Genomic DNA, 27396 nt, shown 5'->3' on the forward strand with positions numbered 1-27396 from the left:
AATGCTCAGGCTCCTGGGGTCAGGCAGGAGTCATCCGAAATCCTCAGGTCTCTCCGTCCTGGTCAAGCAGATGTGGGGGACCCTCCGCAATCACCCACTGAGGCTGGAGCGATGGTGCTCTCAGGGTCCCTGTGTACAGAGAAAGAGGAATGATGCTTGTAAGTAGAGCCTCCAGTTTCCCCAGATGCAATTTGATGTTTGTCTCATTTTATGGTGTCTTTCAAAATGGGAGACGGTCCGGAGCCAGACAGCTTGGCTTCAGATTTCCACATTGTCTTTCCCATGGGAGACGTGGGCCAGTCCTTAACCTCAGATTCACAGGGCCATCAGGAAGGCGAGATGCTCGGAGCAAGGCAGGTAGCAAGGGCCCCCCCAGGACGAGCTGTTATTACAGCCCCCATGGAACAAGCCACGCTGCCAGTCATTAGGGCTCCAAACACCAGCAGAGAGCATCTCAGCAAACATGGTAACTAGGTCGGCAGCCAGCTCCGTCCAGAGACTGCCCTGTGTCAGCCTTGTCCCGGTGGCGGTGTCCTTTGTGCTCTGTGCCCTTGGACTCATCCCGCCCTCTCTCTGGGCCTCAGATTCTTCCTCTGTCAGATACAGGGGCTGCATGGACAGCTAAGTTCACCTCTGACGTCAGTATTCCACACTTGCCAGGTTTTGGTGGTTGGAAGAGCCTGGGCTTCGGAGCCAGTCTCCGGCGGGGTGTGCACTGGTGACTTTTGTCAGAGGTGAGAGCTGGTGGGTTGCTTCACCTCCCCAAGCCTCAGTCTCCTCATCTGTAAAATGGGGGTGATGAAATGCCACACAGGGGCACCTGAAGATGAAACGACGTGAGCACAAAGCCTGGCACACACCGGGCTCTCGGCAAACACTCTTATCTCTTCCCAATTAATCCGTTGGTCCACACCTGAGGCTGATGCCAAAATCCCCATCTTTCCGCTGTTCTAAGCCTCTCGTTTCATGCTCCCACCAGCACTGTGTGATAAGTACCATTGTGATCCGCCTTTTACAGGTGATGTAACTGAGGCTCAGAGAGGTTAAGAAACTTGACGAGGGGCACACAGCCACAGAGTGGTGGGGCCAGGACTCCGGTCCACGTGGCCTGATGCTCTTCATGGTCACGGAGTATAAAGGAGGGGACAGGTGCTGAGAGACAGTTGTGAAGACGTCCACAGTTAAGTGAAGAAAACCGAGGTGAAGACCCACTTTGTACTAAGCAGTACTTTTGCTTTTTTTGAAAACTCTGTGTATGTTTCTGTGAGCTTGGAGGAAAGCGCCAGAAGGCTGTGCTCTAAACCAGCCAGAGGCAGCTGCCTCTGGGAATCGGGGTGCGCGGGTCTTTCTACATGAGTGCAGACCCTTCTCTATGGTTTGAAACTTGCAAGGGGTCTGGGTGGGGCCTGAGGTTCTGCATTTCTAGCAGGCCCCCGGGGGGCTGCTGGTCCGCGGACCCCACCTTGAGTGCTGGGTAACTGAAAGATCGGGGGTTGGGAGTGACAAGGCTTCTATTCCAGACCCTTCCAGGCAGGGTCTGCCGTGGATCCTGGGACTTTGGTTTCCTCCTCTCTGAGACCTGTAGCAGCCCCCCAGCCCACAGTCCTCCACCACCTGCCTCCCCGGGGCTGGGCTGGACCCCCAGGCATGACTCCCTGTGACCATGCTGTGACAATGACCACAGATCAGAACCAACTCGGCGCAGCGCAAGGCCAAGGCGAGCTGAGCTGCGTTCCAGGCGGGAAGGAATCGGTTCCTGGGCGTGGTCCGCGGAGGAGGTGGCGCGAGGGCCCCGCCCACCGGGGGCGGTGTTAAGAGGCGGAGGGCCTGGTGGTCCCAGGCTTCACGCTGGGCCAGGCTCCCCAGTGCTGGCTCCTCTGGGACCGCGTTTGCAGGTTTCCGCCTCCCCCTCTGAGGCTGCAACGGCGCCCACGCACCATCAGGGTCTCCTCTTCCCTCTCTCTGCCCCCAGTGCACGCCTTCTGGAAGGGCCCGGCCTCCGTGCCAGGGGGCGCCCGGCAGTCCCCCATCAACATCCGCTGGAAGGACAGCGTCTACGACCCCCGGCTGAAGCCCCTCAGGGTCTCCTACGACTCGGCCGCCTGCCTCTACGTCTGGAACACCGGCTACCTCTTCCAGGTGGAATTCGACGACTCCGCCGAGGGGTCAGGTGAGCCTGAGCTGGGGTCGGGGCCCTTTCCTCCTGTCACTCCCGAGAGTGGGTCACGGGGTCAGCAGAGAAGCGGACGAGGCACGGAGAACGGCCGAGGCTGGCGGTGGGGACGGACAGAGTGATGTTCACCTTAAAGCTGATGATGCCGACCAGCTACGTCACATGTCACTGGGGACAAAACTCTGAACTTGAGGGCCTCCCTGGGGGGTTACATTCCAGGGGCTGGAAGGCAGAAACAGTGAGCTAAGAAAACGTACACTGCACTCAGAGGGGAAAAGCAGAGTGGGGTAGAGGAGAGAGTCTCCGAGGTGAGGAGGCCTGGAAGGAACGGAGGAAGGATGGTGGCCGGGCGTCTGGAGCCCGGGAGCCTCGCTGGTCCTCGCTCAGAGTGAGACGGGGCAGTGACCTGGCTGATGTCCAGCTGCTACAGGAGGAGGAGGGGAGGGGAAAGTGGGGAGTAGGGACGAGCAGGAGGCTGTCTGGGGGTGTTGCCAGTGGTGGAGGGCTGCAGGGCAGGTGGGCAGGGAGGCGGGTCCCAGCGTCCTGCCAAGGGCTGTACACATACCATCTCATTAAAGCCTCACTGGTGGGAACCCTCACCAGTGCTGGGTGGATACTCTACAGGTTTGGGAAGTTTCCTTCCACTTCTATTTTACGTGTGGGGGCTGGCTGCCGGATTCCATCTGGTGTTTTTTCAACTTTTTCTGTTCTGCCTCTGAGAGTCGGGAATTTGCAACGGGTGGAGGGTGCCTACGTGACCAGCCCCCACTGAGAAGCTTGGGCACCGAGTGTCCTATGGGCAACCCTGGTGGGCTGCACTCCACGCATGTTGTCACAGCTCGTTGCTGGGTTTCAGGGCGTCCCTTGTGATGCCACCAGAGAGGACTCTGGAAACCTGGTCTCCTCCAGACACTACCTCTGCCTCTGCTGACGTTGCTTGCATCCTTTCGCCGTGATAGGTCTTAGCCGTGCATATGACTATATGCTGAGTCCTGGGAGTTGTCCTAGGGAACCACAGAACCTGGGGACGCCAGACACAGCCCCAAACCCAGGTCCTCTCCAGGCCGGCCCTCGGTCCACTTCCTCCCATATGCCCAGTTGTCTTGGTCACTAACCCATCCCCCCAGTGAGGATGTAAACTGCACGAGGGCGGGATCACTCCTACTGGACGCCGCAGGTGCTCGGTAAACTGGTGGATGAATAATGAATGTAAAGTTAAAGGTATAAACGAGTCAGGCAGAGGGACTGGACAGCAACTGAGGCCCAGCCTGACCCACCCCAACTCTGATGGACCAATGGCTGCAGCACGGCATGGAGAGCCCTTTTTCCCTGTGCCAGGCCCTGTGAGGTGCTTCACGCACACCGTGGCTCAGAGTTTCCAGGGGTCTCTTTCCTCATCTCACAGGTGAGAAGGAGCCCGTGTTTCCTGAGCACAGCCTACGTGCCTGGAATGGCTCTCGCAGTATCCCTCAGGGTTGCTTCCCATGTAGGGCTTGCCAAAGGCAAGTGGACAGGAACCCCACCTCTGGCCGATGCAAACCAAAGCATCTTCTTGGAAGGATAAGATTACCTCAAAGAAGAGAAGGGAAAGTTGGGTGTTAACCAGACTTTTTTTTTTTTTAAGATTATTTATTTATTTATTTATTTATTTATTTATTTATTTATTTTTGGCTGCGTCGGGTCTGAGTTGTGGCACGTGAGATCGTTTGGCTCACGGGCTTCTCTCTAGTTGTGGCGTGCAGGTTTTTCTCTCTGTAGCTGTGGCGTGCAGGCTCCAGGGCGTTTGGGCTCTGTAGTTTGCAGCACGTGGGCTGTAGCTGAGGCTCGTGAGCTCAGTAGTTGTGGCATGTGGGCTTAGTCGCCCCTCAACATGTGGGATCTTAGTTCCCTGACCAGGGATCAAACCCACGTCCCCTGCATTGTAAGGTGGACTCTTTACCACTGGGCCACCAGGGAAGCCCCTAACCACATCTTTAAGGGCACAGGGACCAGGCCAGCTCAGGGATCTGGGGAGCAGAGGTTTATGCATTTATTTACTTAGTGTGCCAACTTTTTTTCTGCCTTTGTTGGTCTGTTCCAAGCCCAAATTCCCAAGGAGCGACTAAAATTGTCCTTTCAGGTTTAATACAGTTTGTATTAATTTTTTTTAAATTTTACACAGCAACTTTAAAAGATTGAATAAAGAATAATAGTTCCTGAACTTTTAATTGGTTGGCTAATAGTTGTGTGAATATACTAGTCATTTTGAGAAAAACAGATTTGGATGTAGATGAGTTACTATAGAATCTATACTCTTCCTATATAATTTTTATGTGTAGTAATGGGTCTTACAGACATTGTTACCGAATGCAAGTTTATGTGCCCGACGGACAATGAGGCCAAACGGTACCGAAATGTCGGAGTTTGGAGCAGAGAAAGGTTTATTGCAGGGCCAGGCAAGGAGACAGGTGACTTGTGCCCCTCAAAAAACCCCAAACTCCCTGAAGAGTTTCAGCACAGCATGTTTAAAGGTCAGGTAAGGGAGGGGCGTCCCAGGGGATGTGATCAGCTTGTGCGCAATTTTCTGATTGGTTGATGGCTCCGGGGAGGTCCCGGGCCTATGTGCTCAGGATCATCAATTAGTTAATTTCTTCCTCATTTAGTGGTGGTTTTTAGCATCTGAAAAACTCAGGAAATATGCATGAGATACTATTATCTGGGTACTTCAGAGAGGAGGTATAGCAGAGGATCTAGGGGAGGGGTCTGTCCCGGGAAGGCCCCATAGGGTCCTTCTCGGTTACAGTATCTCTATAACAAGTTCGTTTTCCTTTAAGTCGTAAAATGTGGAAAACTTCGAAGGTTACTTTGGACTTTTGTATGTGTATGGTTAAGATACGTTTGACAAACGAATTCAGAGTCCCAGGGGAAGAGGACTGGTGGCTGAGCTTGGAGTCACCCTGCCCCTCGTCGGCGGAACACCCAGCACCCTGACCAAGAGCCTCACCAAGATCACACGCCCAGGGGTGTGTTGGTCCAGGGGAAATCGTGGCGCCGTTTCTAGAAGGGGGAAGGTATGCTGGACAGACAGACATGCAAACACCTCCTTTCAAAAGAGCCCCGGCTGGATGAACGACAGCACGGCACAGACAGATGCCGCTCTGGAGGGTATGAGCAGCCTCATTCTTTTCTTTTTTTTTAAAGATTTTATTATTTATTTATTTATTTATTTTTGCCTGCGTCGGGTCTTAGTTGTGGCACGTGGGATCTTTCGTTGCGGCGCGTGGGCTTCTCTCTAGTGGTGACGTGTGGGGTTTCTCTTCTCTAGTTGAGGTGCGCAGCCTCCAGGGCACGTGGGCTCTGTAGTTTGCGGCACACAGGCTCTCTAGTTGAGGCGCTCGGGCTCAGTAGTTGAGGCAAGTGGGCTTGGTTGCCCCAAGGCATGTGGGATCTTAGTTCCCTGACCAGGGATTGAACCCGCGTCCCCTGCATTGGAAGGCAGCTGCTTTACCACTGGACACCAGGGAAGTCCCCATCCTCATTCTATGTAAGGAGGAACGGAGGCTGCAGGTGGGGCAGGGGGAGTGACGGTGGGGGGTGGGCAGGGGGGTGTCTGATTCAGGCCCAACTCCTGCTGATTCTAAAGCCCACGTTGCATCAGTGGGTCAACCGTGTACTGACACGTCCAGGCACAGCTGGGTCAGAATCCTCCCTCTTGCGGCTCTGCCTCCTTCTGGGGGGATTTGTTCCAGGCGGGGGATTCCCAAATGGGGCGACAAGGGCGGGCTGCAGCACGGGCCCGCTTCCCAGTAGGGTGGCACTAAGGGCAGCACCTCTGTCCCCACGATCGCCGCATTGGCCCCAGGCTGATGGTCGTCGCCCAGCTGCGGTCACTCGTGTGGGGTGAGGCCATCACAGTGACTGTGAGGGATGAGCCCGCCTGGAGCAGGAGAGGACCGAGAGGGGAGGACCCCAGGGCTATGGTCCCCAGAAGAGAAGCACACTCCCCGTGCTCTCCTGGGAGCTCCCACCTGGCGGTTGAACCTGAACTGACCCCGGCATCCCCCCATCCCGGTCGTTTTCAAATTCAAGGCCTTTGCGCCCTGTTGCAGCCAGGCCTCTGTGCTGACCAGGTCCTGACCCCCGCTTTTTGGCTCCTCCAGCACGTTCTCAATCGGGTTCCAAGGGCCCCTCCCCGCCCTGCCACAGACCCGACGAATTCTCTGGGTGTCTCTCCCTGGCCGTATAAATTATTTGGATAATCCCCCTGCGGCTCACGTCCACACAGGCCAATCTGGTTTTACTTTACTTGTCATTTTCCGCAAAGCCCAGTTTCCTCTTTCTTTCTCTCCTGCTCAGTTTCACGTGCTCCGCCCCCACCCACGCCCATTTCCAGCCTCTAGCCACCTCTGTTCAGATTCTCTGTCTTCTTTGTTCACCTCCAATGGAAATTGGAAGGTGCCGGGAGCAAAGGAAATGGAAAATGCAGCTGAAAGACGGGAAGAACTAAGAAAAAGTTTTGCAGTAAGAAAGTGAGACTCATGAGACACTCCCATAATTTTTTTTTTTTTAAATTCTTCGACAGAAACGGAAAGCCTCGGCAGCAGGAGGGGAAGTGAGTGGAGAAGGTGTACGGTGCAGAAGTAACTTTGCACAGTATGTGATCACTTTGGTCAGGTCACACCAATAGGTGAGCGCAGGAACGCCGAGCAAACCAGATCCGGGGGCTGAGGACATTAGGGTTCCAGCGGGTGAGGGATAGGAGAGCTCAGAGATCAAGGCCGGTCAGCAAGAACGACGATGAATAACAGAGGTGAAGGCAGTGGCTCTTTCCAAGGAATGTGAGACTGAAGGCCAGGGAAGGAAGGGCTGGCAGAGGGGACGAAGCAAGAAGGAACATAGCGCCGGCTCCAAACGGACCCCGTGGTCACACCCCGCAAACCCCTCACAGGCGAGGCCCCCTTGTTCCAGCGCCCGAGTGATCCTTTTCCTAAGGAGTGACAATGCCGCTTCCACCCGATGGGCAGTGTAGGTGCAGAAAGTGGGGTGGAAGGTCAAGGGCCAAAGGCCACAGATAGATGCCGCTGCTCCTTTTCGCTGAACCAGGTCCTAGGTTACCACTAGCAGTGATATCGTTACTGCTGCCAGGTGCTATTGAGTGCCCGTTACGCGACAAACCAATGTGCAAATTAGGGTACACTTTTGAAGGCATTTCATTCTCACAGTAACCCCAAGAGACGGGTAAATATGCCCATACATGGGAAGAGGACATCCGTGTCCAACATTCAAATCAGGGCTGTTTCCAAATCCCACTCCCTCCCCGCCATCCACAGAAAAGAAAAGAAGCCGGGAGTCCGTGTCTTGCTGGCACTTAGGGCCTGAGTCCCAGGAGCTCAGATGCCCAGCTGTTGCTCCTCCCGCCCACTTAGCCGCGTGGCCTGAGTGAGCCGCCTTCCCTGCTAGACCCTCCTCCTCTGGGGGCAGCTCGTCTTCCTCCTGAAAGGCTCAGGGGGCGGGGAGGACGGCATGCTGGTCAGGGCCCAGCTCTGCAGCAGAAGGCGCTTATCAGCCAGGTAGTATAAGCTCATTTCCTAACCTCTCTGACCCTCAGTCTCCTCCTCTGTCCACTGAGGTCGGACACCCGCCCGGAGGGAGGATTAGAAGAGGCCCATGGGAAGCACTAACCTCCGAGCCAGGAGAAGTGAGCGTTTCACCCGTGATAGCTTAGCTTCACCTGCTGGGGCTCCGCCCAAATAAGACCAGAACAAGGCACAGCTGCGCCCCTCTCGGGCCTCCCACTGGAGGGAACAGAGCGCCGGCCGGGCCCGGCTGCCTCTGACTACGGAGGACTCTGTGGTTGGTGACCCCATCCACCGGCCGAAGGAGGAAACATGGAAACTCCAAGCCTGGAGCTGTGAGCAGCCTTCCCGAAGGGTCACTCACTCTCAAGGACCCAAGTGGGCACAGAGGTCACGGGCCTGCTAAGGCTCCTTCCAACACCAAAGTGGATTTTAAGCCGTTTGTAAAGGGGGGCCAATAATGGCCTTTCATCCTCTAAATGACGACTAATAAGGATGCCCAGCGCCACCGGGGCAGGGTCCTGAGCCTGAGCTTCACGGAGTCGGCAGCGGGTGTACACAGCAGGGCCCGGTGAGTGGCCTTTGCTCCTGGAGTGAACGCGTAACTGCAGGTCAGTACGATTTTAAAGTTCACAGACTTCACGTCCATCAGTTGGGGAATCTTCACCCAAGAAAACTGACTCCAGCACGAAAGCCAAAAGGGAGACGCCGGAAGAGTTTGGGGGTCCCTGCTGGAAAGGCGGGCTGGAGATGGGGCCGGGAGGTGGGTCGTGAATGTGGCAGCAGAACTGCTTTGCCATCTCCCAGGACCCTGCATCATCCCACGCAGGGCCCAGGGCCCAGGGTACTCTCCCCCCACGGGTCAGGCGGGGGGCCTGCAGTGGGCATGAGCTGGTGCCTCCCAGACAATGCAAGGGGGTGGCAGGGGGGGATGCATTCCGGGAGGGAGTCCTGTGCTGTCAGGAAGGTGACTGTGGCCACTCGGTCCACACTTGTTTCCTGGGACAGTTATTTTTCACTGCAAATTCGTTCATTGGCATTCTGGTTCCTAAAACCATATACTTTCCATCTTCATTCCTTGTATATCCGCTGTTTCTTCCCTCAGGCTCTGGGCGTGGGTATCTTGGGGGGCAGAGGTGTGATTTTGGAGGTTGGGTGGAGTGGTTCCCCTCACCCAATCTGTGGAAATGATAATCCCCACCCAGGAAAACACTCCTCCCCCGACGGCCCCTGAATCCATGTCAGTCCCTCCCGACCGCACACACCAGCCAGGCCAAGGTCACCAGTGCATCCCTTCCGTCTCTTCCTCCTCCCCCACTGCTCTCCCCACCCCCCATCTTTCCCTCTTCCCTTCTTTGTTCCCAGGGCCCCCAGCCCCACTGCCATCGCACCTTCCCTCCCCCGGCCTGGCCTCGATTGCTGCTACCTTAGGGACACAGGGTCCTCGTGACTAGCCCGGCAGCCTCCCTCTCCTCCTCCCTCTCTGCATCTCCCTAAACCACCAGCTCCTCTGCCTCGGAAAGGGGGCTCCCAGTCTTGCGGGGCAAGCCTGAGGCCCGTCTGGTGGCAACACACCCCTGCCACTCCTGGGGGCTCGTCAGCGTCGTGGGCAGCTGTCTGAAGAAACACCCCACTTACCGGCATCGGTTGGGAGGTGGAAGGTGGACACTTGTAGGACCGTGTGACACCCCTACCCGCTGTCACATCCAGTGTGGTGACCCCGTTCTCCCTCCGTCCATTGCCAGGAGTGCCCCTCACCACTGCTTCCGCAAAACCACCCAGGAATTAGCCGTTCCTGCTCCATGCAAGGAGCTAGGCTTGTAAATCTGCAATACAGCCGCGCAGTAAGCACTCGCTGTGCCTGGTGGCGCGTTAGGTCCCAGGACCTCCCCAGACACAGTCTCTGCTCGCAAGGAGATCTCAAGTCAGGAAATGCGGGAAAAGGTGCGTTGAAGGATAAACTACGTCAAGGACGGGGATGCAAGTGTCGCCCCCAGACCCCACCTCTCTAGGCAGACATCCATTTCTAAAGACTGGAACATTCAAAGTCTGCTGATGAAGGCTCCCCTACCTGGCCACTGCCGGCACCTACCCCTTTGCCCTCCGACCCGTCTCCCTGCCGACCTTACGCTCCCGCCACTGGGAGCCTTCGCAGGTCCATCACAGTGGCCTGCTCCGTCCCTCCAGGCCTCTCTGCCTGTTGTCCCTTCCCGCCTACAGCCGGCCCTCCTCTTCGCTCTTACGGCTCAGCTGAACCCCAACTTCTTCGGGGAGGCCCTCTCTGATGCCCCGCACCCCTCAGATCCCCCTAGAGCACCCCGTCCTTGCCCACATGTCCACGACTCACTGCCTGCCTGCCCCTGGGCAGTCCATGCTCCAGGAGGGGCAGGGCTGCCCTGTGTCACCCTGTCCACGTCCAACGCTTAGCCGAGGCTGTGGCACATTGTAGGAACTCAGTGAATATTTGTTGAATGAATGCATGATTTTTCCTTTTTACGCTTTGTGGCTGGCCGAGCCCCTTCTAAAGGACACTCTCTTAAGATACATTTATCCCTCAAAGTCTTTACGTGCAGGTCCTATCTTGGGAGTAATAGTGGCTATTTCCGGTGACTGCAGATCTCTGCTTGGATGATGAGATGGTGATCGTGATGTAATAACCACCAGAATACGGTCATAATAACAGAAGGTTTTACCACTGGTTGAGCTCCTCCAGGGTGCCAGGGGCCGTGCTGGGGAGCGTTCGGTAAACGCTACTGTATCTGATGCTCGCCACGTTCTGACGGGGGTGGGGACGTCATTATCGTTTTACAGACGTCAGGTCTGAGGTCCAGAGAGATAGGACCACTGTGTGGGACCTGCTGCCTGAAACCAGGGGCTGTGCTCACGTTTGCCTGGCTTCAAACCCAGAGCCGATGTGTGGTGGTCCCAGAGGTTAGGTCCCCAAGAGCAATCTGACCTCCCTCATTTCTGGATTTTGGGGTACTGGGGGTGGGGTCGTGCCCCTCAGGCACCACCAGTGCGCTGGCTGCCAGCTGGGCCTCCCGCTTTCCTGGAGAGAATGGCAAAGACCTCCCTAATACAGAGAACGCACGGAGAGCCTTTGCCCTTGTGCGTAGAGTGTCGGAGGGAACGTTAGTTAAATCCTGGAGGGGCACCGAGAACGGGCTGCTCCTCAGCACCATCGAGTTATTCGCAGTTTTGATTAATTAGAACCTGTCAAACTGCTCTTGGACTTATTTTAAGCCTTAAAACAACCATGCCTGCCAACAACCTGTTTATCCTGGTCAAAGCACCATACTACAAATTGACGGCTGTTATCAGCGGCTGTTGTGAGAACAGAGACAGTAGGATCTGGGCTTGGAGTCAGCCTCCAACATCTCTGTCCTCGGGGATGCAATTCCTCAGTTACGTCTTGACACACCTGCTCCCGGAGACTGCCAGGGGGATGCATGGCCTCCGGTCTGTGAACAGCCCTGCGGACGGCAGAGTCTGGGGTCTGGCGGGCTAAAGGCCCCCTTGTCACAAATTGGGCTCGCCTGTTTGCTTTTTCTTTCTTTTTTTTAAACATTAATTAATTAATTAATATATTTTTTTCTTTTTGGCTGCGTTGGGTCTTCGTTGCTGTGCATGGGCTTTCTCTAGTTGCGGCGAGCAGGGCTACTCTTCGTTGTGGTGCGTGGGCTTCTCATTGCGGTGGCTTCTCTTGTTGGGGAGCACGGGCTCTAGGCGTGCAGGCTTCAGTAGTTGTGGCACGCGGGCTCAGTAGTTGTGGCTCACGGGCTATAGAGCGCAGGCTCAGTAGTTGTGGCTCACGGGCCTAGTTGCTCCGCGGTATGTGGGATCTTCCCGGACCAGGGCTCGAACCCGTGTCCCCTGCATTGGCAGGTGAATTCTTAACCACTGCGCCACCAGGGAAGCCCCACGCCTGTTTTCTTGAAGGGAATTACTCTGACACTGTCTGGTCATTATGAAAAGTCACTGAGATTATTTTATCCAGGGCAGCCGCCTTAAACTGGGTTCCTAACTTTCCTGGCAGGAAAAGATGAGCGTTTGGCTTGAACCCTGCCATGAAAGTCAAGGGGCTGGACCCAAACAGGCCTGGGGTGGAGTCGCTGGGGGACCTGGAGCAGGTGATTGACTCCTCTGAGCCTCAGTTTCCTCATCTCAAGATTGGGCCAGTAGTAGCTGCTTGCAGGGTCACTGTGAGGAGAGGTCACTGGGGAAGGTAGGGTGCTTTGCACGATGCCCAGCGTGTAGCGGGCGCTGGGTGAATGCTGGCTTGTCAGTTAGTGCACTCAGAGCTCGTGCTGACTGTCCCCCAGGCGCTGGCGATCACGGCGCTGACAGATGTGGGTGCACAGCGCCCAGGACGCAGGAGATGCTGACCCATGAGGACGGATGAGACCCCTTACTCATCCCATCGCAGAGAGGTGCCCTGGCTGCCGGCTTTCGTCCTTTGGATGCTTCCAGAATACCGGGCACTCTGCTGAGAACTTTGCGTTTAATCCTGGCAACGTCCCGTGGAGTAGGTGCTAGGACCCTCCCCATTTTACAGGCGGGGAAACTGAGGCTGGGAACAGTTCAGTGACCGGACCGAGATCGCCGCGTTTGGAGGCGATGGCGCCAGCAGCGACCCAGAGCGCACCCCCGACCACCTGCAGAAACGCGGCACTGTTCTCGGTTTTTCAGCAGAGACGCTGGCACTCGGCTAGTGGCTGTCTTTGCCCATCCATCCAATTTTAGAGACGCCGTTCCAGAGAGTCTTCCGCCCCTGACTTGAAAGATGCTCGAGGTGTACAAGTCTGACACCCGAGCTTGTACTCAAGCAGCTCCTGTACAGTTGATGCTGTTTGTCTCCTGAAATGCATTTGAAGGAGGGAGGCTGAGGGCATCACAGTGCCCGGTTCCCGGTGCACCGCCGACCGGCCGCAGGGCGCCCCTGCAGCCCAGCCCGTGGCACCAGGGCTCCTCTAGCCATGCCTCCCCTCCCTCTTCGCTTCCCTCCTGAGATGCTCGTGCCGTGCTTTCCTCCTTATCTGCATCTGCAGGTCACCGAGCTGGCGAGGGGCAGCGGCCTGCGGGGTTTGCTGTGAGTTTGCTTGGTCCCAGCTCGGGGTGGCCCCCGCCCGCTTACAGACGACCAGGTGTCAGCCTGCAGTCGGGAAGGAGAGGCCCCACCGAGAGGAACGTTCCTCCCTGCAGGCCCGACTCCAAAGCTGACCTCCGTCCACATTCTCTTCCTTAGATAGGCAGCCCTCTTTGGGAAGCAGGCAGGAGGGAGTCCCCCTGCGAGAGGCTGCTTCTTGGAGAATTCTGGGGGCAGCTGGATGCGGGGAGAGCGTGGGGCCCTGGTCCCTGGGCTCCAGGCCTGCCCTGAGTTGAGGGTGACTCTGGGAAAGTCTTCACCTGCTGGAGGCGGGGTCGATGCTCGTGCCCAGCCCCCTCCCCTCCCCTGCTCTCTGTTGGTGGCCACAGTTGGGAGTGGTTTTTCTACGAGGTTATTTTTGGCGGGGTCTGCCTGACACCCAGCTCGTGGTGGGTTTTTGCCTCGTGCACTTGGTGTCGCTCTTTCTGGAGACCTTATGTGGGGTCTACACATCAGAGTCCTCAGATGCTTGAGCTGGGAAGGACCACCAGGACCACCTAGCTAGGAATCCTTTCTTTGTTATTACGTGAAGGAGCCGAGTCCCTGAAGGGTTACATGGCGTGTGGTCACCACCAGCATTGTCTTCACCGTCTGTATGAGGCCCTCCTGCCAGCACTGCTCATTTCACAGGTGGGACAGCTGAGGCTCTGAGAGGCTGATCCACTTGCTCGAGGTCACACAGCAAACGCACTAGCCAGTGCATTTGGGCGGTTCCAGGTGTCTGCTGGCCAGGGCTCCCCACTCCCCTTCCACCACGATGCAAAGTGCCAGACAGAAGTGGCACAAAGATCACACTGCTGGTGCTTCAAGCTTTTGTAATTTCCTCAGATGATGTTTTGTACTCAAGGCACGGGTTTGGGCGTCAGACCTGGCTTCGAATCCTAGCTCCCGTGCCCGGGATTACCGACAACCTCTTTAACCTCTCTAATAAATTAAAAAACAACACAAAACTACAGAGGTCAGTAGGCTCATGTATCCTCACCCCTCAAAGGAAAACAATCACCCCCTTGTATTTTCAGCCACAGAAAATCCAGTAAAGTCTTGTAATTTGAACCCAGCAGGGAGGTTTTCTATCCACCTCAGCCTCTTCCCTGCAGAATGGCTCCTCCACACCCGTGGATTCAGGCTTCGTGATTTACTCTGTTTTTTTATACTTGCGGGGGGATGAGATACTTCTGTGTATGTTTTTAAAGTGAGACATAATTTGTGGGTGTTCAGGAGAATAAAGCCATAGAGCCTCATGACGAGATGCCCGTAACGACGTTCTAGACCAACGCTTTCAAGTGAAGACAGACAGCGAGAGCTTCATGACTCGATCGAGGGCAGAATAATGGACTGAATCTGTTTTTCCAGTTTATAGTTCAGTACTTTCTGCTACCAGGACCTTCAATGGCAAAAACAAAGCAGAAGCACCCCTACCAGTCATATTTGACACTTTCAGCAGCATCTATCACGTCACTAAATGTCGTCCCTGCTTTTGCCGCATGGAGGAGCTGATGCAGGCAACGCCCGCCCCTCCCCCGACCCCGGGAACTCACGCCATCGCTGTGCCCGTGTCCTCCAGACCTGTCCAAGGATCCCAGCGTCACACTACGCTCACCTCAAGTACAGGCGGATGTCCAACCGTTACCATTACGTGTGTCGCACTTGGTGGTGGAAATCTGTTAGCAAAGTGCAGCTGAAGACCGGAAGACCGGCTAAACCCTGTGCATCAGAGCCCCCCGGGAGCTCCTTCAAATGCAGGCTCCCAGCCGTGGCCCTGGACCTCTTGGGACAGCGCCCATGATCCCACAGTTCAGAGCAGATGCCGCCAAGACAGATGCTCAGGGGTGATGAACTTGTGTGCATCACGCTAACAGCTCTTGGGGATGCCTCACCAGGAATTCAGGGTGACCTAGAAAGTGGTCTTATAGTGAGGCTAGGCCGAGCAGGGGCTGCCTGCAGATCAGCCCTGGTGGAAAAGGTTACACCTTATTTTTTTTTAATATTTATATATATTTTTAGTTTGGTTGCGCCAGGTCTTTTCTGCAGCAGGCGGGCTCCTTCGTTGCAGCACGTGAGCTCCTTAGTTGTGGCATGTGAACTCTTAGTTGCGGCATGCATGTGGGATCTAGTTCCCTGAACAGGGATTGAACCCAGGCCCCCTGCAGTGGGAGTGCGAAGTCTTATCCACTGCGCCACCAGGAAAGTCCCCAAAATGTAGCACCTTATATCTCAGAATTTGTTTATTTAAACATCTTGCTCATTACATATTAGCTTATGAAATTATTTGGTGATAGAATTTTATCTGCTCTTCTTTCATTCGAAAGACATCTCTTTTTTCTTTTCTTTCTTTTTTTTTTTTTAATTAAAGGAAAGTCTGGAAATCTCATAGGACTGGCATGGCACACGTCTCCAAAATGGTTTTTCTTTGCCTTTTTGCTGCCTGCGATTGGCTGAGGCCCCTACTGCCACCAGGTGGCAGCACACTGGCATCTGCATCACTCAGGTGTTTCCTGTGAGCTGCTGGGGGCCCGCCGGGACCAGGTGATGGGGCCAGGTGACAGGGCAGACAAGGTCCCACGTTTCAGTTTGTGGTTTCAGCAGAACATCAGTCTCTTGAGAGCAAAATCGAGTAACCCCAATGTAGTCAATGTCACAGCAACCCCACAGTCTAGCAACTAGACTAACACACCATTTCCACTGCTTCACCTTCCAGGAATTAGTGGTGGCCCCTTGGAAAACCACTACAGACTAAAGCAGTTCCACTTCCACTGGGGAGCAGTGAACGAGTGGGGCTCAGAGCACACGGTGGACGATCACGTGTACCCGGCAGAGGTTCGTAGCAGCCCACGTGTGGGGACTTCCCGAGTGCCAGGTTCGATGTCGGGTGATCAAGCATCCTGGTTGCTCAGAATGGATTTCCTGGGACACGGGACTTCTGGTGCTCAAACCAGAACCGTTGGCCACCCCACGCATTCAACCTCACGACTATCCTAAGGGGAGGGTACTGTTAGCCCTTTCAGTGAACGGGAGAAGAGACAGGTTCTGAGTGGTACTGTAACTTGCCGAAGTCCGACAGCTGGGGTTTAGGAGCAGAGCCTGTGCCCTTAGCTCTCGCTCAGCCATGCGCTGGCTGCTGGTCGATGAGAGGCGAGAAGGTTCCTGTCCTTCGAGGCGTTCAAGATCTTATACTGAGAATGAAAAATCTTTACAATAGAAATTAGCTTCTTAAAACAAAGTGATATTTGCAACATTCCAAAACGGGAGTCAATAAAGAAAAGGAGTAGAGATAAAGGTCAGGAATTGGGTTTTGGTGGTTATGGGGTGGTAAGTGGCACCTTACTGGTGTCCCCCAATATTTTATTGTGAAACGTTTCCAACTTACCAAAAAAATGAAAGAACTGTATAGTGAGAACCCGTGAGGTTACCACCCAGATCCTGTGATTGACATGTGCCAAATTCACCCTATTGCACCTCTGTCCACCCACCAGCCACCTGGATTTTAGATGCATTTCAAGTTCTGGACTGTTCTCGTCACCGTTGTTACAGAAGTAATACTAAGGTTAAAATAGACCCGGAGTCCAGTCAAACCAGAAAGTGAAAATCACTGCGATCACACAGCCGGAGGTGGCCTCTGGGGACAGCTGATAATTAGGGAGTTCCATTGATTGTTATAATTACACACATTTTTACAAATATGACAAAAATGAAGGAACAGCGGCTTGCAACACACTTGCTTTCGGTAAACCTCACTCCTCTGAGTAACTGTGCGCCTGTACCTCGGTTTCTAGTGAGCAGGTCTTTCAGTGAAGGAGTCTGTTGCAGTTCGCTCATTTAGCAGCGGGAGCAGAGCTTGGGACCCACCAGCGGCTGTCCGTGAGCCAGGTGGCCGGGGGCTGCCGGGCCGTCCCGGCCATGCTTCCGGCCCATGTTGGGGCGGGCCTTTTCCTGTGGGGTTGGGGAGGCTGGGCCAGCCCCACAGGTGGGGTCCATGAAGGAGGAAGGCTGTGGGCGGAACCTCAGGCCCAGCTGTCCCTATTTCTGGAAGACCACGCGTGACAGTGGGTGGGGGGTTGAGGTGAGCTACGGGAGGGCAGGGGGACGCCACCCTCACAGTCCCTGGTGTGCGTGGCCAGGAACATTGGGACTTGTTGGCAGCGAGGTGCCACCTGGGGCCACGTGGACCCCGCACCCCTGGCAGGGCCGCCCGGGCCCTGGAGTCCAGCAGCCATGTGGGGGAGGGTCTTGCTGACCACGAGAGGCTGCAGCACTTTCTGGGCCGAGTCCTTGTGGACTCAGGGCCTGGGCCACCGTTCAGAAAGGCCTCCACCGCCACGCATGCTGGAGCAGGAAATGCAGACAGACACCCAGGCCCCTTCCTGGTTCTGAGCCGCACACAGCATCGGCCCACGTGCCCTCACACAGAACCCAGGGGTCTTGCTTCTGCCTCTTACTCACCAGGGCCCAGGAAAGCCCGTTCCCCCAGCCTGTTTCCCCGCCATTGTGATGCTGACTTGGGACTTAGGAAAACCAGCAGAGGGTGTGTGAAGAAAGGACATAGGTGAAGTTCAGAGGAGGGTGACAGATGTAGAAAAATGCCATTTGGGAGGCGAACTTACGTTCAGAATGATCCGTTGTCTATCTGAAACTCAGATTTAACTGAGAGTCCTATATCTGATCTGGCAACCCTCATTCAAGGCTATCTGAGCAGTAGCAAACAATCCAACCAGCCATTTCTGTTTGACAAAGTTAAAGCGAGCCTCCCTTCTCTCCCCCTGGCAATGCCGAGGCCCTGCTTTCTGGGCTTTGAGCGAGCTTTGGCTGGGGGAACCGGCCTGCAGCCGTGGATTCATTGAAAGCCTAAATCGGGCACATGTCAGCCGCACAGAGGGAGGAGGGGCGGGCTAACCTCTCTTGGCTACGTGGTGATGGAGGGAATTCTCTTCTTCTGGGTTCCAGCTGCATCTAGTTCACTGGAACGCTGTGAAATACCAAAACTACACAGAAGCCGTGATGGGAGAGGACGGCTTGGCGGTGGTGGGCGTGTTTTTAAAGGTAAGCTTGCTGGGGTGCAGCTCTCCTAGTCAGATCTGCTCTCTGAACAAGGTCCGCTTAGAGTGACGTGTGCTTGTCACCCTGTTCCCTGCCCTGTCACGTGACCGCTCGGCGTGCCGCGCTGTGCAGCTGGGGGCCCGCCACGAGGCGCTGCAGAAGCTGGTGGCAGTCTTGCCGGACATAAAGCACAAGGTAAGCTACGTATTTTGAAATCAACATAATTAGAAAAGCGACATTGCTTAGAGTAATGACTACTTTGCCAAAAAAATAACCAAAAGAACCAGTTGGGTGGAAAGAGCGTTGCAGAGAGGGTCTGAGTCCAGTTCTGGAACTGGGACTCACTGGAGCTGATTCCAGCTGTGTCTCGAGTTGGCTCACTGACTTGGAGGTGTTCCTGCTATTCTCAGGCCCTCCCTCCTCGGTGTAATGGGGTTTCCCAACATTCAGCCATTCAGGCAGCATCTTGAAGGTTTTTGCCTGTCTACCCACCTGTGGTACTATTAGTTACTTAGTATTTTTTATGAAGTTGATCCACTTTTTAAAAATCTTTAGCCTTGTCCCAGGCAACAACATCCATTAGCGATAATGTTTGTTTTAAAACCAATTGAAATGTGGACTTCCCTGGTGGCACAATGGTTAAGAATCCACCTGGCAATGCAGGGGACACGTGCTTGAGCCCCGGTCCGGGAAGATCCCACATGCCGCGAAGCAACTAAGCCCGTGCGCCACAACTACTGAGCCTGCGCTCTGGAGCCCGCGAGCCACAGCTACTGAGCCCGTGTGCTGCAACTACTGAAGCCCACGTGCCTACAGCCCGTGCTCCACAAGAGAAGCCACCGCAATGAGAAGGCCGTGCACCGCAACGAAGAGTAGCCCCCACTCGCCGCAACTAGAGAAAGCCCGTGCACAGCAACAAAGACCCAACGCAGCCAAAAATAAATAAATAAATAAATTTTTAAAAAATAATAAAAATAAAACCAATTGAAATAAATTCTCAACTATCGACATTTAAGAATGTCCACCTGCAAGCCACCTGGCATCCTTAGGGTCAGCCCCATCCTGGGAGAACAGGGAGGCGGGGCAAGGGGTCCTGCAGACGCACCCATCCTGCCCAGCTCCCCTGCACACCTGGCTGCACTCAGCATAGCTCCGAAAGACAGCAAGGCCAGCAAGGTAGCTTTTCTCCAGTATCAGCTGAGAGAGGGCTTTGATGGAGAAATGGAAATTCCTGAAAACTGCAGTTTATTTGTTCAGCACCAAACAAAAGAATTCCGAGGGAAGGAGTCACCCGTGGTCCTTGGACGTGGGGACGGGTGGGTCTCCGACCTGTGTTAACAATGGCGAGAGCGGCTCCGGATGGGAGATGGGGGCCAGCCCTTCCTCGGCATTTTCACAGGGGCCGTTTGATCTGTGTGGCGCCCTCCCCTTGACGGTGACCTCCTGGGACCAGACCAGATCACCCCCCGCTGCCCCGTCTGCCAGCTCAGGAACTCAGCAAGGTCGAGGCTCTGGGAGCGTCCATCTCCTCCCTGGTCCGCAGCCAGAGTAAACCTGGACGTTTCTCCGGCGGCATCCACCCCCTCAGGGCATGGTCTCCACCGCTGGGTGGGAGAGAAAGAGCTGCCATGAGGTGCTGTGTGCTAAGGGGTCTGTTTGCTTCCCCGAAGGCTCTGGGCAAACGTGCAGGAGAAACGGTGTTGGCAGGGGATGGAGGAAGCCGCTGGGCCCAGTTCTGGTCCTGATTCTCCTCCCTGGGCCTCAGTTTCCTCACCTGAAAAATAAGAGTTAGAATCTTAAGCGAGAAAGGCCCCGCCTCGGAGGGCAGGGGTCTGTGTCTCGTGGGTCAGGAGGGTGATCGGCTCAAGTCATTTGTCACAGTCTGTGCTCCTTCCTGGGTTCCCCCAATGTCTGGGTTGATTTTTTAAATTTTCAGCCTTAGGAGGCACCTCTGTGGTGTCCAGCTCTGTGGGATGGGACAGACATCCCGTAGCATCTGGGTTTGCTGCCATCTAATCACGTGGCTTTCGGAAGTTCTTATTTTTCTTTCTTTGTCATGAAACAGACATAAAGGCTGGTTCTGAAAATCCAAGGTAAGAGCCTCAGAGGGCGTCTGGGACGTCAGTGCCTATGGGGCTGGGGTCTGGGGGGAGGAGGGGGATTTATCTGTCACCGCACACCCGCAGGTACTTTCTGCATCTTGTCCCATGTGCATATGTGACACGTGTCCTTCAAGAATTGACTAGACCACACGGTGGAATATTACTCAGCAATATAAAGGAATGAAGCTCTGACACCTGCTACAACAGAGATGGCTTTTGAAGACATCATTCGGAGTGAAAGAAGCCAGATGCAAAATTCTCCGTATTATATGATTCCATTTCTAGGAAATGTCCAGAATGGGCAGATCAGTGGGGCCTGTGGCGGGGTGAGGGCAGGTGGGCAGGTTAGGGGGAATGACAGCTAAAGAGTGTTTACTGGGGCTCTTTTCTTCTGGAGTTCTGTTTTGAGGTAATGAACATGTTCTAGAATCGACTGTGCTGAGGGTTCGCGTGTCCGTCTGTGAATATACGAACAGCCATAGAATTGTGCACTTTAGGTGGGTGGGCGCTACCCACTTTGGGAATCGTGTTTCAGTCATGCCGTTGTAAGCCGTCAACTAGACATCGGTTACAAGGTGGAGCCTGGCACAAGGTGCTTGGCAACCATCTGTCAGAGCGAGTCAGTTTACCCCTTCCAGCTGCCAGAAGCTTAAACACCACCTCCCCATGGCTGAGTGGTGAGTCAGCACCCGGGGACAAGCCGTCAGTGGCTCCTTGCTTTTGCCTTTGAGGGCCGGGGGGAGGGACACCCACCCGCAGGGAGCCTCGTTCCTCGGGGACCCGAGGACAGGTGCCTCGTGCTGGCTGTCCTCCCAGCCTGCCCAGCACGCGGCCGGGCCCCTGGTTCAGGCTCCGCTCCGGCTGGGCACTGGTTGGTGTCCCGCTCCTCCCAGGGCCGCCCCCTCAGCCTTCCACCTCACTCACTTCACGGGGGGCGGGGGGCGGCCACCATCCTGGGCCTGTCAACCCGAGGGGCCCCGAGGAGCCTTTCCCCTCCGAGCAGAGGCTGCCCAGGAGCTTTGCTTCCAACGAGGCAGAGAGCAGCCAAGAGGCCCTGCTTTCTCTCCACAGCGTCCAGAGAGCAGCCCCCTAGCCCCTGCCTCTGCCGCTGGGTTTCTTCAGGGGTCCCCGTCTCCCCGCTTCCCATCTCTCTCTTTTTTTTTAAAATAAATTTATTTATTTATTATTTATTTTTTGGCTGTGTTGGGTCTTTGTTGCTGTGCCTGGGTTTTCTCTAGTTGTGGCGAGAGGGGGCTACTCTTCATTCCGGTGCGCAGGCTTCTCATTGCGGTGGCTTCTCTTGTTGCGGAGCACGGGCTCTAGGTGTGCGGGCTTCAGTAGTTGTGGCTCACGGGCTCTAGAGCACAGGCTCAGTAGTTGTGGCACACGGGCTTAGTTGCTCCGCGGCATGTGGGATCTTCCCGGGCCGGGGCTCGAACCCGTGTCCCGTGCATTGGCAGGCAGATTCTCAACCACTGCGCCACCAGGGAACCACCCCCCCCCATCTCTTTTAATCACTTCCACGTCTCATGTGCTCATTCCAGCCCTATAGCCTCTCTGCTGATCCCCCAGCCCATCAGGCCAGACCCTGCCTCGGGGCCTTTGCACTGGCCACTGCTTCGGAGAAATCTCCTCCCCTTCACCCTCTCCATGTCTTTGTTCAGACGTCACCTTCTCAGGGAGGCCTTCAGGGCCACCCCTCCTAAAACACCAGCCTATACTCCCCACGTCTCTTATTTCACTGCCCTACCTTATTCTTCCCCATCACATTTATCGCTGTGTAAACTACTAGATGTTTTACTTACTTGTTCTGTGTGCCGTCTGCTCTCCTCCAATAAAAGTGAGTTCCACGAAAGCGGGTAGTTCGTCTCTCCTGTAGCCCCAGCACCTAAGATAGAGTCGGGTTTGCTGTGGGTGCTCAAGAATAGCTCTGAGTGAGTGAGCGATGGTGGGACCCATCAGGGTCATTGGGAACTCAGAGGCAGGTTTCTCCCTATGCTTTTCTAGAGCATGGAAACCAAGCAAACATGGATTCTGAACACGGGGCTCCCAAGCAGGATACGTGCTGACGGAGCAGCCTGGAGAGCTGGGCTGACCCAGTCCATCAACCCCTCCCCTCGCTGATGAGAAGGAAAATTCTGGCACGAGTCAGGCACTTCGGCCAGTGCAGGGCGTCCCCCTGCGCGTTTGTAATTGCCATGGCTCTCACGCTGGGGAGGTCTGCCAAAGAGAGGATCAGCTGTCTTAAAAGTGTAATGTTTTCTGGTGCAGCCGCTATGGAAAACAGTCTGGTGGTCCCTCAAAAAATTAAACATAGAATTACCATGGGATCCAGCGTTTCTACTTCTGGGTATATCCCCCAAATCATTAAAAGCAGGGTCTCGAAGAGATGTTTGTACACCCATGTTCATAGCAGCTTTATTCACAACAGCCAAGAGGTGGAAGCAGCCCAAGTGTCCATCGATGGATGATGGATAAACTAAATGTGGTCCATCCACACAGTGGAATATTACTCAGTCTTAAAAAGGGGGGAAATTCTGACATAGGCTACAATATGGATGGACCTTGAGGTTATTGTGCTGAGTGAGATAAGCCAGTCACAAAAGGACAAATCCTGTATTATTCCATTTATACGAGGTCTCTAGAGGAGTTAGATTCAAACAGACAGAAAGTAGAAGGGTGGGTGCTGGGGGCTGGTGGGGGAGGAGATGGGGAGCTGGTGTTTAATGGGGACAGAGTCTCAGTTTGGGAAGATGAGAAAATTCTGGAGACGGATGTGGTGATGGTTGCACAACAATGTGAAGGTACTTAACACCACTGGACTGTACATTTAAAAATGGTTAAAATGGTAAATTTTATGCTGTGTATGTTATTTGACGTCAGCTTTTAAAAGTGTGATATTTTCACAGCCAAGGTATACAAAAATGAGTAGCCTTAAAAGAAGAACTACAAGCCTGCGGTGGGCATCTCTGCTCAGCGTGGAAGGGCCGCATTCTCTTGTTACGGTTTCCAAATGTGACAACCGCGACCACAGCCTTTATCTCGGAGACATGCTCCCCTCCAGGCCACATTGCTGAGATAAAGCCAAGCTTGGTGCCCCCCTCCCCGGCCTCCTCCACCCACCTGAGAGCCTGCGGTCTCCTCCCCCAGGACGCGCGGGCGGCCCTGGGCCCCTTCCAGCCCTCCTGCCTGCTGCCCGCCTGCCAGGACTACTGGACGTATCCGGGCTCCCTGACCACGCCTCCGCTCTCTGAGTCGGTCACCTGGATCATCCACAAGAAGCCCACTGAGGTGGCTCAGGACCAGGTGAGTGGCGCCTGTATCCAACGCACAGAACTGCATGGGAATCCCTCCGGTTTGGTGGTTTCTCTAAGATAGTGTGAGCAAACATCCTAGAGTTTCGTGCTTTGGTGCGTTTTAGATGTTCCTGCACAAGAAGAATCTTCCAGTTGAAACAGGAGCTCTTGGGGAGTGAACAGAAGTTCCCCATATCACAGTTCTTCTTCTGACCTTGAGATATTGGTGGTGAGAGGGAGACAGAGACAGAGAGAAACAGGGAGACAGAGACAGAGAGAATCAGAGAGACAGAGATAGAGACAGACAGAGACACAGAGAGACAGGGAGGGAAGGTGGGCTGAGGGGAGGGAACTGAGGGGGGACAGTTATATTTAGCACCTTCTAATCTTAGTGGTCAGCCTCAGGCATGGAGAGTCTCCCTGATGAAAAATGCTTGGACGAGGCCAGCACTTGCTCTTTGGTCTTCGTTGGGGTAAAGCAACTTTAAAGAACAGAAGTGACATTATAATTGGGACATGGGTCCTTGCCCATATTGGGACCTCCGTGGGTGTTTTAGGTGAATAAATTAACTAAGAAAGGGATGTCATAGATGAATGCTGGAGAGCCGTGAAAGAAGTGGGGTCACTGAGGGAGAAGAGAAGCTTTTAGAATCTGTTCCGCTTCTTTGGCTGATAGAACAGTAGGAAGTCAAGACCGCAGAGGGTTTTCTCTCACGCTGTGCTAAGAAGTTATGGAACTATAAGTGCCCAGAGAAAATTCCAGAAGGATTGTATTAGCTATTGCTACAAAATGCTGCATAACAAACCACCCCAAAGCTCAATGACTAATAATAAACACTTATTTTCCTGCTCAAGGGTCTCTGGGAGCTGGGAGAATCTGTTTTAGGCCATGGTTAGGGGTTGGGTTGGGTCCAGTGTCTCTCATGCTTCTTGGACCAGTGGCCACCCAGGGCTGGATCTCATGGCATGTGACAGAAATGCAAAAGACAAGCCAAACCACACATGCACATTTACAGCGTCTGCTTGCATCACGCCCGCTCACATCCTGTTGGCCTAAGTAATTTATGATGGCCAGGCCAATGCCAGTGGGGCACGGAGGAGGTGAGTGTCTATTTGCTGAGCAATGCCCTAAGCTGTCACACAGATGTGCACCTAAAAGTTAACCCTGGTTGTCCCATGGTCATAGGTCTGCAGTGGTTCTTATTTTCTTTCTCATCCTTATTTAAATATTCTATTTTTTCTAAAATAAGTAGATATTACTTATATACTTTTTAAAAAGTTAAAGTATCTTTTTCTCTGGAAATCTCCAGAATCTGGAGAAAGTCTGTCTAGGGCACAGTTTGGGGATGACAGATATGCAGCAAGCATGCTCCACTCTCCCATCCTCTGCCCAGGACAGACATTTCTAATCGATCACAGCAGCATTCATCACCTCGCCTTCAGCTCTCTGTTTTCTGAGGGCTCTTGATGAGTCCTTGGAAGTCCTTCCAGCCTTTCGATTCTGTGAAACAGCCTCTAATTTTATTTTATTTTATTTTTTAAAATAAATTTCTTTGTTTTATTTATTTATTTTTGGCTGCATTGGGTCCTTGTTGCTGCATGCGGGCTTTCTCTAGTTGCAGCGAGTGGGGCTACTCTTCGTTGCAGTGCATGGGCTTCTCATTGCGGTGGCTTCTCTTGTTGCAGAGCATGGGCTCTAGGTGCGCGGGCTTCAGTAGTTGTGGCACGCAGGCTCAGTAGTTGTGGCTCGCAGGCTCTAGAGTGCAGGCTCAGTAGTTGTGACGCACGGGCCTAGCTGCTCCACGGCATGTGGGATCCTCCCAGACCAGGGCTCAAACCTGTGTCCCCTGAATTGGCAGGCGGATTTCCAACCACTGCACCACCAGGGAAGTCCCCAGCCTCTAATTTTAAAGTCATGGGATGGGGCTTCCCTGGTGGCGCAGTGGTTAAGAATCCGCCTACCAATTCAGGGGACACGGGTTAGAGTCCTGGACTGGGACGATACCACATGCCGCGGAGCAGCTAGGCCCGTGCGCCACAGCTCCTGAGCCTGCACTCTAGAGCCTGCGAGCCACAACTACTGAAGCCCGTGTGCCTAGAGCCTGTGCTCCACAACAAGAGAAGCCACCGCAATGAGAAGCCCATGCACTGCAACTAGAGAAAGCCCGCACGCAGCAACGAAGACCCAATGCAGCCAAAAATAAATAAAATAAATAAATTTTTAAAATAAAATAAAGTCATGGGATGACGCTATTTGTTTTGGAAGACTGAAGGTGGAACATGGGTGCACGTCACCCACCCTTCCCCCAAACCAGAATTGTTACAGAAGTGGTTGAAAATAGCCCTTGCCGGGACTTCCCTGGTGGCGCAGTGGTTAAGAATCCGCCTGCCAATGCAGTGGACACGGGTTTGAGCCCTGCTCCGGGAAGATCCCACATGCCGTGGAGCAACTAAGCCCGTGCACAACTACTGAGCCTGCACTCTAAAGCCCGCGAGCCACAACTACTGAGCCCGTGTGCCACAACTACTGAAGCCTGCGCGCCTAGAGCCCGTGCTCCACAACAAGAGAAGCCACCGCCATGAGAAGCCCGGGCACCGCAAGGAAGAGTAGCCCCCACGTACCGCAACTAGAGAAAGCCCATGTGCAACAATGAAGACCCAATGCAGCCAAAAATGAAAATAAATTAATTAATTTTTTAAAAAGACTTAAAAAACCCATTAATTTAATTAAAAAAAAGAAAAGAAAATGGCTCTTGTCACCAAGACCCCTCTGTCACTCAACAAACGCATAATAAACACTCATTAGATGTCAGATGTTGCAGCAGGAGAGGGTGGACGAGCAGGAGGGATGGAGGGGTGACACAGAGCAGTGACCATAGTCTCTGCGCACTGCTACCCGGCAGGAAAATAGAAACGTAAGTCAATAGTTTTAAGGCAGAGTGGTGAGTGAGTATTACACAAAAATGCAGAGCAGAGCCCCCACCCCTCCCAGGGGGCTGGGGAGGTAGTGTGTGCACCCCCTCGACGGCAGGGACAGGCCTGCCAAGCAGGCTTTTCTGGGAGTCAAGAAGTGGTGAAAACAGGTGCACACGAGTGGGCACACCATGCTTGAGTGCCTGGAAGAGCATGCACCACACCCTACACAACTCTGGGGGCTCTCCCTCAGCCATGCGGACCTGACTTGCTCAATAGGTGGTCACTATGCAGATATAATCCCAGTTCTGTGTGTAATTAAGTGTGAGAACTATTCTCACAGAGCACATAGTATATTCCGAGAACAGATGTGATGATATATAAAAAATGGTCTCTTAGTTCCTGGAATGCAAAGTGAATCAAATGTTACATTAGCATTTATAGTATATAAACTAGTTATCTATTGCTGTATAACAAATAGCTGCAAAATTTAGTGGCTTAATAAAACAATAATCATTTATTATCTCTCAGGGTTGCTGTGGGTCAGAATTCAGGTGGTTCTGGCTGAGGATCTATCTCTTGTGGAGTTGCAGTCAGATGTCAGCTGCAGTTATCTGAAAGCTGGGGCTGGAGGATTCATTCCCAACGTGGCTGGCAAGTTGTGCTGGCTGTTGGCTGGGAGCCTCAGTTGCTCTCCATGTGGGCCTCTCCAGAGGGCTGCTTCTGAGTCATTGCAGCATGGCGGCTGCCTTCCCCAGAGCAGGTTGTCCAGGAGGCCAAGGTGGAAGCTGCCATGCCTTTTCTGACCCAGATTGGGGTCACCTCCACCATGTTGCATTGGTCATACAGGGCCATCCCTGATTCAGGGATGGGAAGGGACCACACACGACACGAGGGACACGGGACCTGGTTCACGCCCTAGCTGCACCCAGATTACTCTGCTTGCTCTCCGTTCCAGCTGGCCGCGTTTCGCTCGCTCATGTTTTCTGCACTTGGTGAAGAAGAGAAGACGATGGTGAACAACTACCGCCCACTTCAGCCCCTGATGAAGCGGGAGGTCCGTTCATCCTTCCAGCCACTGAAGATGGTGCAGGATCCTAAATTCACTACATCCAAGCTAACGGGTAGAACTGACTTTAACAAGAGAAGGTGTTGTTTCCCAGGCTTCGTGTTCTGA

The 27396-nt window shown here is 54.0% G+C and overlaps 1 protein-coding gene across 1 annotated transcript; it reads left to right on the forward strand.

Moving 5' to 3' along the window:
* Positions 1-27396, forward strand: CA5A (carbonic anhydrase 5A). The gene is made up of 7 exons (XM_007172561.2): positions 1-158; positions 1973-2170; positions 15573-15691; positions 17816-17911; positions 18041-18103; positions 23161-23316; positions 27178-27396. Exons 1-7 carry the CDS (start codon positions 2-4, stop codon positions 27394-27396), a joined length of 1008 nt encoding a protein of 335 aa, XP_007172623.1. The 5' UTR covers position 1.

Source organism: Balaenoptera acutorostrata, chromosome 19, assembly GCF_949987535.1.
Source record: "Balaenoptera acutorostrata chromosome 19, mBalAcu1.1, whole genome shotgun sequence".
NCBI lineage: Eukaryota > Metazoa > Chordata > Mammalia > Artiodactyla > Balaenopteridae > Balaenoptera > Balaenoptera acutorostrata.

Coding starts and splice junctions, on each gene's coding strand:
- CA5A (XM_007172561.2), top strand. CDS start 2: ATGCTCAGGCTCCTGGGGTCAGGCAGGAGTCATCCGAAATCCTCAGGT. Junction 159..1,972: donor GAGAAAGAGGAATGATGCTT/GTAAGTAGAGCC, acceptor CTCTGCCCCCAG/TGCACGCCTTCTGGAAGGGC. Junction 2,171..15,572: donor CGACTCCGCCGAGGGGTCAG/GTGAGCCTGAGC, acceptor TTCACCTTCCAG/GAATTAGTGGTGGCCCCTTG.